The sequence below is a fragment of the Hippichthys cyanospilos genome, chromosome 3 (assembly GCF_059441005.1).
Source record: "Hippichthys cyanospilos isolate Australia breed blue-spotted pipefish chromosome 3, RoL_Hcya_1.0, whole genome shotgun sequence".
NCBI lineage: Eukaryota > Metazoa > Chordata > Actinopteri > Syngnathiformes > Syngnathidae > Hippichthys > Hippichthys cyanospilos.
This window is the reverse complement of record NC_142371.1, coordinates 19410638-19421593: the sequence shown is the minus strand read 5'-3', so window position 1 is coordinate 19421593 and position 10956 is coordinate 19410638. Positions and strand designations below refer to the sequence as shown.

Genomic DNA, 10956 nt, shown 5'->3' with positions numbered 1-10956 from the left:
CACAAATCACCTTTATTCTTAATTTTTGATTGTATATAATTCAAGTTTGAATGACTTATCTGATTGTTTTGTTGACATCCCCTTTCTAGCAGCTCCATCTAGTGGATGCATAAGGCAACCCCAGCTTCTACTGTAGCTTCTATTCTATGCGTCTCATAATGTGGTGCGCCCTACCTGTATGTATGAAAACAGTTTTCAAATAGGCCATTCATTGAAGGTGTACCTTATCAGGTGCAGCCTGAAGAAAGTCTTGGCACCTTCATTCACTCGGCCGAGGTAGTCTCCAACGACCCTCGTGAGGGTAAGCGCACAAGATGACTAATGGATGTTTCGTGGGCAGTCGACATTGAAAGACGTCATGAAGAGGGCGAGGCAGCTTAGAGGTGCGGCTTCAGTAAACAAGACGTTTCACTCGCTGGTTAGAAATATCGCTACCGTAAAATTTATACTGTTTAATAACAAATGAAAAGTAAATTATTTGCATGTATTTATCGTTGGACAAACACGACGGTCTAGGTCAGGGGTGTCCAACGTCGGTCCTCGAGGGCCGCTGTCCTGCATGTTTTCCGGGTTTCTTTTCCTGACACACCTGATTCAAATGATCAGGATCGTTATTAGGTTTCTGCTGAACTTGCTGATCATTTGAATCAGGTGTGTCAGGAAAAGAAACCTGGAACCATGCAGGACAGCGGCCCTCCAGGACCGACTTTGGACACCCCTGGTCTAGGTGCTTTAAGCTTCGTAAAAATACAACATGCATTTAGTGATGCATTTCCAGAAGATGGGGCTGAAATAAGAAATGTATGACATGATCCATTTTCTGTAGTTTCAGAATAAAATACACATAAGATACCACTACTTCCCGGTGCGGGTCAAAGATCGGGAATAAAGCGTGCAATAAACGTCACGCTAAATGCTAATATTAGCGCTATTTGTGAGGATGACGCTATTGTAACTTGACGAGATGATTTCTGCTCGACGTATTCTATCGCGAGTGAGCGAACGCCGCTTTTCGGGATGGCGCCATCAAGCTTGGGCTTTGGAGAGCTACGCGAAGGTTGGAGTCGAAAAGAAGGTGTTGGGTATAATTACCTGCATGTCAGACTGCCACGCGGGTGGGTGGGAGGCCGGCGCAGGCCGTCATTAGATGCGCTCCAGTGACGCTCTACAGGGTGTGCTTTTCCACTCGTTGCTCTGCATGCAATTACTGGCTTCCTCATAATGCTTATTCCATCGCCGCAGAACAGGAGACCACTAGAAACAAATCCAACGGCGAGACGCTCGGCGCGCGCTCGCTCCGTTACAACGTTGTGTCCAGAAATGAGGCTTTTACAAAAAACAAACAAATATTTTCAATATTAGGCTTTAGAGACCAAGATCAAAACTATTGCATGCGTTTTCACAAAATGGGGTTGTCATAAGCCCGGTTTTGTGAAAACGCATCACTGCCAGTTAGAAAATGCAACAGAGTTGCGTAAGTGTGCACACCCTCAAGAAATGAACTTAAAATATACAAAGACATTAAATGGGTGTTAGGACAGTCCTGCTAACATTCAAATAGTCTTTGATGAATCCCAAATAAAGTTCAGTTGTTTTAGTAGGCTTTTCCTGACTAGAGGAGCCATTGAGCTGCCAATATTAGGTCGTTTTTTTTGACAGGCAAACTTGTTCATACATACTCGCGAATACGCTCAAACAGGCTCGAAAAGAATCTGAATTCCTTCTCAAACGTGTCCGAATACACTTTCGAATATTTTTAAAGAATTAAGTAAGAAAAAATACTTTATTAATCATTTTCTTTCATTACATCCATCCAGTCCCCCCCGCCCCCCGATAATGCCACAGGGTGTGTCAGATTTTTGCATAAAGCCTACAAATATGTTCAAATAAGAGTACGCATGCGAACATGTTTGTAGACTAATGCTAAAATAATTTTCTCCATAATGCAAAGAACAGAAGTTAAGTTTAGCATTTGCTCTATTACATCAATATCTTCAAAAATTAGGTTAACGCTACAAAGCAATTTTTATAGGTTTTATTATGTTAAGAACCTTCCCCCACACAAGACGCACTTAGCAAGACATTAAACCGCAAAAATGCTACATTTTTAGCATTAAACCTACAAACACGTTCAAACATACTCGCAAATCCATTCAAACGCATTGACAAGTTTGCCGGTCAAAAACGTTGACTTTGGAAAAGTCTTGTTAGGACAAAGGGTGTTCAAACCGTAAAATCGATACGAATAACATTGAATAAATGTTAAAATGGCTTTGTGTGTTAGCGCATTGTGAAAATTCCAGCGGTGTGTATTTTTTTTTGTATTCTTAAAAGCGGAAAAAGCAATTCTCTGCATCATTTTAATTGGTACTTTAATTCTGACAATTCAAACTCTACGGTACAAAGTGGACAGCCTGGATGGTGGTGATAAAAGAAAAAAAAATCTTAAAAAGGAACAACTTCGATATCTGTATTTACACTCTTCCACACACACGCGCGCGCACACAAACACACACAACCTGAAAACGTTGCATTAAAGTCGCCTCAAAGCGCGCTTTTTATCTGCTTTCTTTTTCACGGCTACGTTATTCATGGCGCTACTACTGCTGCTACTACTGGCGGTCGTGCTGGGTCCGTTGGCGCCGTTCCCGAGAGCGGCGGGCACGGCTGCCGCGCCGCCTCCCGCCCGCTTGCCGAGGTCCCCCGCGTGCTTCTTGGGCTGCGGCCCGTCGTTGGGGTCCTGCGAGGCCCCCGAGGAGCCGGCGGGCCCCGTCATGGCGTGGATCTCCGTCAGGAGGCGGGCGCGGGCCTCGTATTCCGCGTAGTCCTCAAGGAGAAGCCTGCCCGCCTCCTCGTTGAGAGCCGACTCCGGGTTGGGGTGGATGAGGAGACACTTGATTGTCTACGAGAAGCGAGGCGGAGCGATTAGCGAGCGCGAAGGCGGGGAAGAAAATGAAAGAAGAAAAGGGCGCCGGGGTAGGGAGCGTCGGGACGCTCGATCTTACGAGCAAGACGTGTCTGAGTCCGAGTTCCGCCTTCCAGTCCCTCTTGAGGACGTTGACGCAGATTTCGCCTTTGTGGCCCACGTTGGGGTGGAAAATCTTGGTCAGGAAATAGCCCTTGGGCGGAACGGCAGGGAAGTCCTTGCCGAGGACCAGGCGCATGCGGAACACGCCGCCGGCAAACGGGGTTCCCTCTGTCGACGCGTAAACAATTCGTGACGTGAAGTCGGGCGGGCTCGGTAAGACGGGTCGCCAAACTCGAATCGGCGATGGCAAAATCCTGATATGGATTTTAAACTTCAAATACATTTTTAGACCATGTGTTTTAAATGGACTGTTCGAGCTGGGCCCGCTTATTGACGCACCTTGTCCACTAGGGGGCAGTATACGACATTCATCATCTCAGAACCACCGTACAAGGGTCTCAGGCAGAGATATAAATGGAGGTGGTCACAGCTAAGCTTGGCTTCAACAAAATTATTACAATTTTGAAAAATTGCACACTACGACGTATGCTGTCATAGTGATGTTCGAAAACTACTTTTTATTTCCTTTTAATTTTCTTAATTTGTTGTGTGTGTTTTTTTGTAAGACATGCATGATATAAATAGTTAGGGATAGACCAATTATCGGCATTTTGACAAATATCTGCATTGGCTTAGGCTGATACATTTATTCAAAACCGCAGTAACCAGGAAACATTTTATTTCGATTTTCAGTTCAGTTTTTGAGATTCGACTGATCCTGAAAACACAATGCACATGTCATTTTTGTTTGAGGTTAAAACAAAGATAAGAGAAATTTACCGAATTTGATTATTTAGAAATTTTGGAGAACTTTATTGACTGTAAAAAAATATTGGGAGCGATTAACTTTTATAAGTTTTCATTTGATTTAAAGACTTGCTGATGATTCAGAGAGCTTAATTACATATTACATAATGGTTAGAATTTTACTAACTACGTACATTCAAAAAAGTTATGCAAATTTTGAAAATTCTTACAAAAACATCCTTAAAGACATTTCGATAAAGTAAAAAGGTCATTTTTTCAATGCCAATTTTTCTTTTCATTTAACCGAAAATGTATACTGGCTCCAAATATCGCTTATGGGCCTTCTTGACTCCTAATAATTGATATCGACCTAGTTCTAAAAAAAAAGCTGCATTACCTTTGGCTATCATTATATTGTCTGCAAAAATGAAAAAAGGAAGAGTATGGCGTGGAAAAAGATGCCTCGGAATTGGACTTGACTTTGAACAGACCCACGTCAAAGAAAACCACGTTGCTCAAGAATTTATGATGACAAACTCAAGATGGTAAATTTGACTTGTTTAGTGCCTCATTAACTCACCCGTCATGCGGAACGGGGACAGAAGTAATTGGCTCAGTCACTGCTGACCCATTTCAAATTTTAGTTTCTTAACAGGCAGATGAAATCACAACACGGAAAGTGGCGTAACTTCACTACGGATAATTTAAAAGGTCTCTTACCGGGCCCCTCTATGGCCGTGTGCAGTTCCGTTATATCTTCATCACTCGGGTAGATCTTGATGCCCTCCGGTGGGTCGGCGGCTAAAGCTGAAACTTCTTTGTACACCAAGCGAAGAACATGAGGGGGCAAATTCTCCACATTGGAGTTCTGTTAGGAAAAAGACATCTTACTTGGATGTGTGCAAGACTTGAGTTTCCACGCTGTATCGTATATTTTTACGCCATCATCTTTTTTAGGGTTCTAACAATAAATTAACGCTGTGTAATGCCTTCAAGAGGGAAATAAAACGTAGCAGCCAAACCTAAAATTGACCACAGCTCTTACCCACCCACCCAGACGTCACATGATGAGCCCTGCCTCTTAAAGGTCCACAAGTACAGATAAAATGCAAAACAGTATTTTCAAAATGTTATGATTCCTTCAGTATTGCACAGGTTTATATAAAGTGATTAACTATTTATGATCTTTTGCGGGTGAGTCTGGAACGTGATGACGTGATACACGGGGGTTTAATGCACTTTATCCTACTTTTATACGGACACGCACAAGAAATTATTCAGTTGAATTCACGCAATAACTTTACATCGCTGGAAAGGCTTGAACAGTTTGTGCACATTTTGACAATGCAATTTCAGCAGATGTACGAAGAATAATGTCAATTACAATTCAGTTAGCTTGCTCTAAAACCAAAATGTCGCACGCCAAATTTTGTTTCACATGCTAAATTAACAAGGAAGTCCACGTTTCAGTGCGGCTTCAATAAACAATAGACTAAAAATAAACAAGGAAACATTTGAATGAGCGCAGTAACATCAGATTGGGGTTTTAAGTGACGTCACGCTAGCTACGCTAGTGGGGGGAAAAAAGAAAAAAACACGTATGTAACATTTGATGCAAGCTATTTTTTAATCAGCGAGACACGTGCCAAACTTAAAAATAGCTCACCAGAGGATTTACATGACATCATTATTTATATTAATATGACCGAATCGGAGTAAGGAAGCTCGACGCCTAGCGACAGCTAAACACCGAAACAGGCTAATAGCTAACTGAGGCTAGCCGTTCAAATCGTTCGTCTTACCATTTTCAAGATGAGTTCTTTCAAGACAGCGGGTTTTAGATGACACGGTGAGGCCTTTAAGATTATGCGTGACGAAAAAATATAAATATTTAGTAGAAACTTATTGGTTTCCCACTAGCTGCTGCTCTTTTCTTCTTTTTTCGTTGACACAGGAACAAAAATACGTTGCTCGGTTAACCTGGCACCATGGACCAATGGGATGGCGGCAGCAATGTACGTTGTTTGAATTTAACCAATTGCAATGGAGATATTGACATACGTAATAATCAAGACCCTAACCATTGGTCCGTTTGAAAAGCGAAAGTCCGCAAACAAGTCCAGAAACAGAAATAGGAAAATCATTAAAAATGATATGGATTAAGAATTGTCCAAAGAATCAAGAGACATGTTTTTTTTTTTGTAAGTACCTGTAACTACAGCAAGAAAAAAAACGTTCACTTATCAAACGATGATAAATTTTGCTCGCGTGGTCATTGCATTACAAGCACAATTTATTAATTTTCTTCCATCATTTTGTCATTATTCCATACTGAAACTACCGTGTGACAAATATATTTTGAAAACATTTTTTTGAAAAAATAGCAAACAAAGTGACAGGCATGTTCATTTGAAAATATGAATCGATATTATTTACGAAATCGTGTTTAGAAATATTACAAACTAGGTAAATGTGTAATTTTTCAAAAACTATGTTTCGGCATTTACGTACTATTACTTTAATTCCGATTTATTCACTCGCCAATTCGCTAGATGGCGATAAAGTATATTAACCGCCATGCAACTGAAACAAGGAAAAAGAAGAAAAAAACAAGGACTAAACACCAGGGAGCGCTGCTACACAGAGATAAAAATATGATTGCGTATGAAATATTCTGTAATTTGTAGACGTGCTGTATCAATTTATGTATAAAAGTACGACTCAAGAGTTAAAAAAAAAGATACAGACGGAATGTTACTTGAATCCAGAAGAGAATGAAATGATAAACATGAATTGCCACCATCAATAACAATGCCGTTTTACAACCGAATTGGTGCAATAAAAAATATTATAGCATTTAGGTTAGTAAAAATAAACATTGTAATAAAAGTACATCATGAAGTAAACTATAGATAGCAGAGGGGAAAAACACTTGCCACACCCTCGCATTTTTACGTTGTTAGTCTCCATCATTAAAAAAGTAACCTATTTTGACAATATATTATGGACTGATAAATGTTTACGAACTGAGTAATAATCGACAGAAAATTCAATATTCAAAACAATTAAAAAGACATAAAAATTACCCTAAATACATGAATAAAATATTTATAATTCCTTATGTTCCGTTACTGTTGTGATTATTGATTAACTGGCTGTTATTTTTGTACTAACAGCAATTTAGTAGAGTAAATGTGTGGGAAAATATTTTGTTTTTAATGACATTAACCGCTCGTAATAATAACAACAACAACTAGCGAGCACTTCCGGGTTCCAGATGGAACTGTCAAGCCCGTAACTCCACCTTGTTTTTGGCTCGGAATCGCTTCGTCAACATCTTATTTCATTCGCTCCCAACAACGCGACAAATCCATTGAAAAGAAAAAGAAAAACACCGTGCTTTTTTTTAAAACAGTTTTAGCTTGGTGGGCGCCGTAGTAGCTATGTTAGCTAGCTAAAAAGCAAGCTAGCTGGTGCTGATGTTGTTCGCGCCAACGCGGGTCACTTCTATTTGGCTTGCTTAGGATAAAAGTTACTTGTTGCGATCCTTTTGTTTTTGCAAATATTATGAGCGAAGGGGAAGTGTTCCACGAGAAGCAGCGTCTGGAGCTGTGCGCCATCCACGCGCTCAACAACGTGCTGCAGGAGCGGGTGTTTACCAAGGAGACAGCCGACGAGATCTGCAAACGGTACCGTATAAAAATCAAATATGATTTCATCATACGAGAACGCGTGATTATAGTCATGTGATCAAAATGCGTGATTACGTCTGTTCAAAAAAAAGCGCAAATCAATAGTCAATGGTGTGTCCATCAGGGGCGTAACTTAGAAATCTCGCCTAAGTTTTCATTTGGTTCGGTATGTCGGTTAATTAGGTTACGAGTTTAATTTGTTCTGTGAGCAATATCGTAACTCGATCATCTTATGTCTAATATATATTCTCCCTTAAAATGAAGCGAAATACAATTATTGCGCCCCCCCCAACCACCACACACACGCACAATTTTAGTATGCAACGATTACAAGTATCGGGCCGATACCTGACTTTTTTTTCAATCACCAAGTAAACATTCGATATTAGAAGAATAAAAAAATGCCAATAATCTTACAAAAATGCTATATTTGCATAGTGGTATCGCTAGTTGGTATAGGGGAGTACTCATACGTAAGTCTGAAAAAAATCCATCTAATTTTGTTTTTGTTTTTTTATCTTCCTTAAGTCAAAGTAATTATGGAGAAGAATCATGCGAAAGAGCCCAAAAGGTCATGCGTTGGCATATAATCAAGCTTCCAGTTGAATCAACAAAAAACAAACAATAATGGCTTTATGGACATGGGCATGCAGCTCAAGTCAATCTGTTTATTGTCTATTCTCACATGCGTGTCATGGCAATGACTCAGCTTTTTGCAAGTGCGGCCACATCCTGGAGGGAATCTTCCTGGATGCAAATTTGCATTCCTCACGTCTGAATCACAATTTGCTCCGTGCTTTAATAAGTTTTTTTTTCTGTGTCTTTAGGCTGGCTCCACAATGTGTGGTCAACCCACATCGCTCCATGCTTGGCACGGGCAACTATGACGTCAACGTCATCATGGCGGCCCTACAAAGCAGAGACCTGGCGGCCGTCTGGTGGGACAAACGCAGGTAGGGAACAAAAACAAAAAATGTCTTCCACCTTTTTCAAATTTTCTAGTTACTGTAATACAGAAAATACCAGAATTACCCCTAAAATTAAGGGTGCGCCCTATACATAGATGTGTCCCTATACATAGATGTGTCCTATATTAGGGGAATTACGGTAAGCCAAAATCAAAGCGAGCTTTCATTGGGTTTTCTTAACCCGACAGGGCGGTTCAGAGCCTGTGCATCTCCAAGGTCCAGGGCTTCATCCTGAACGTCCCTTCGTGCGTTTCCCTCGGCATCTTGTCCCTGCCGCTGCTGCGGCGGCGCCACTGGCTCGCCGTCCGACAAGTCAACGGGCAGTACTACAACTTGGACTCCAAGCTGAAGAGTCCTGTGTGCATTGGAGGGGAAGCCGAACTACGGTGGGGGATAGGAATCATTCAGATGACCATATTGAAATAGTCCAAATAACTAATAAGTTGGAATTGTGTAGGTCAACATAAATGATTTTAAAGGCCATGGGCAGATTAGATTGACATGGCAACAGAGAGGCAGGAATCTGATTGGATGGAAAAAAAAAATGTCTCTCTCTTGTCTCTCAGAACATTTCTCAGCGAGCAGCTTTCTCAAGACGTGGCGGAGATGCTCCTAGTGGTACCGCGAGAGGTGGAGGAGGACGGATCCTGGCTGAACCCCGAAAACGCCGGTGATGGGACGAACGGTACGGCGTGAGAGCAAAACAAAGAACTTTTTTTTTTTTTTGTGAACACCAGGAATGTTTTCAGGGAACATTTAAAGACCTCGTGCGCCAAAGACAAGCTCGTATGGAAATCCGAATATTTATTCCATATCCTCTTGAGAGACAGCCTATTCATTTGTGTCCACTTTTGTGGACATCTGTCTCAGCAAGACAGCAAAATTAATTGCATCCCACCCAGTCACATGAGGCGTTATTGGAAAGGCCAGGATGTCCTCTATTGAACAAACTAGAACTTAGTATAGCAGTCCAAAGACAGAGACCAAAAACCAATGTCCACTATAGTGGACACAAACGAATAGGCCGACTCGCATTAGGAAATTCTTGATAAAAGACATGTAATGCTTTCATGTGCACTTGTGACGTGAAGATCCGATGATTGTAACTTTTTCCTCTGCAGCTAAGCTAACGCCAGAAGACATTTTGGACATACTGGACTGAGCGCTTTAACAGTTTTGCGGTATAACGTATCGGCGTTATGTCATCATAATAAAAATAATACGCGATAGCTCACAATTGGGTCGAAGAACACTGACGATTACGGAACACTGAGACAGTTTTTCTTTTCTTTCTAGTGAGGCAAAACTGTGCAACTAGTTGACATCTGCCCGCTACTAGTTAAAGACAAAATGTTTAGAACATTTTTGATTCCACTAGTATAGCACAGTTGTTAGCTAGTGAACAGTTTTACCTCAATAATTGTGTGACTTGTTTGCCAAAAGTGTCCTACAGTGAGACACTACTAGTAACATTGCAGTAAAACTAGTAATGTCCAAAAAAAAGGAAAAAAAAGGCTCAAAAGTCAAATTTCCATTTCTTGTGTCTCCTAATGATCTATGCATATTCAATAAGAGTTGCGTGTCTCTTGTGGTGGACACTTTTTACTTATTGACTGACGACCTAAGTTTTCAAGGTTGAAATGTATTTATAATAAACCTTGTTGTTATAACACTCAGGTTTTGTTTGATTTTACTTCCTTTTCGGTGATTTTATGATTACTTGTTGTGGTTCAATATTGCATAAAACAGGTAGCGATTTGGTGTTATAATGTAGCCAAATATATTTGTTTTATATTATCTTTTCTTTTACAATAATATGTTCAAAGCTACCGTACTAAAAACTGAATTCAAATTCATATTTTGTTTGTGATTTCGTCCATCTCAGGGGGCAGCCATTTTGTCACTTGTCTTTTAAAATAGTAAGCAAATAAAACGCTTATCACATAAGTTTTTTTATGGAAGGTAGCTGACAACTTTGACTTGTGCTTATCTAATATTAAGCCAATTGAGTGCTGTAGCGATAACTGACCACCGGCAGTGTTTCCACACTTACAACACAGATATCACCTACATGCAATTCAAAGTAAGGAATGGAAATTGATTTTTCTTATGATAGCACACGTTTACATAAACATAGCAGACAATATTCTGTGGGCTGTGAAAAATGAGTCAAAACGATAAACATACTAGCACTTAAATTCCATTTTGTTTTGCGTTTTTCACATGCACAAAAAATGATCATCTTTTTCATCTTACACTGTAAGATGACCTGCATGCACATTATCTTTCCTCTTTGAAAACAATTTAGGTCATCTATCTGTTCCAGCCATTTCGTAAACAAAAAGACGACAGTCTTTAATATTGCAATTTACAAAATCATAAAATTTCATTAGAAAGCTATGAATTAAAATATCTTTTCGTGGACGATTTCTCTTAAAATAATTGACATTTTGCTGTTCTGATGTGTGCACTTTGTCCACCGGGGGGCAGTATAATACAGACATGAAGCTCGTCAAAAGGC

The 10956-nt window shown here is 40.3% G+C and overlaps 2 protein-coding genes across 2 annotated transcripts; one reads left to right on the top strand and one right to left on the bottom strand.

The window, feature by feature from the left end:
* Window positions 1-2355: 2355 nt before the first annotated feature.
* Window positions 2356-5776, bottom strand: ube2s (ubiquitin-conjugating enzyme E2S). The gene is made up of 4 exons (XM_088409850.1): window positions 5578-5776; window positions 4496-4643; window positions 3006-3196; window positions 2356-2902 (listed from the first exon to the last, which is right to left on the bottom strand). Exons 1-4 carry the CDS (start codon window positions 5578-5580, stop codon window positions 2534-2536), a joined length of 711 nt encoding a protein of 236 aa, XP_088265976.1. The 5' UTR covers window positions 5581-5776; the 3' UTR covers window positions 2356-2533.
* Window positions 5777-7034: 1258 nt separating this feature from the next.
* Window positions 7035-10291, top strand: josd2 (Josephin domain containing 2). Its single transcript, XM_088409853.1, has 4 exons — window positions 7035-7464; window positions 8295-8420; window positions 8624-8821; window positions 9002-10291. Exons 1-4 carry the CDS (start codon window positions 7343-7345, stop codon window positions 9129-9131), a joined length of 576 nt encoding a protein of 191 aa, XP_088265979.1. The 5' UTR covers window positions 7035-7342; the 3' UTR covers window positions 9132-10291.
* The last annotated feature ends 665 nt before the right edge of the window (window positions 10292-10956 follow it).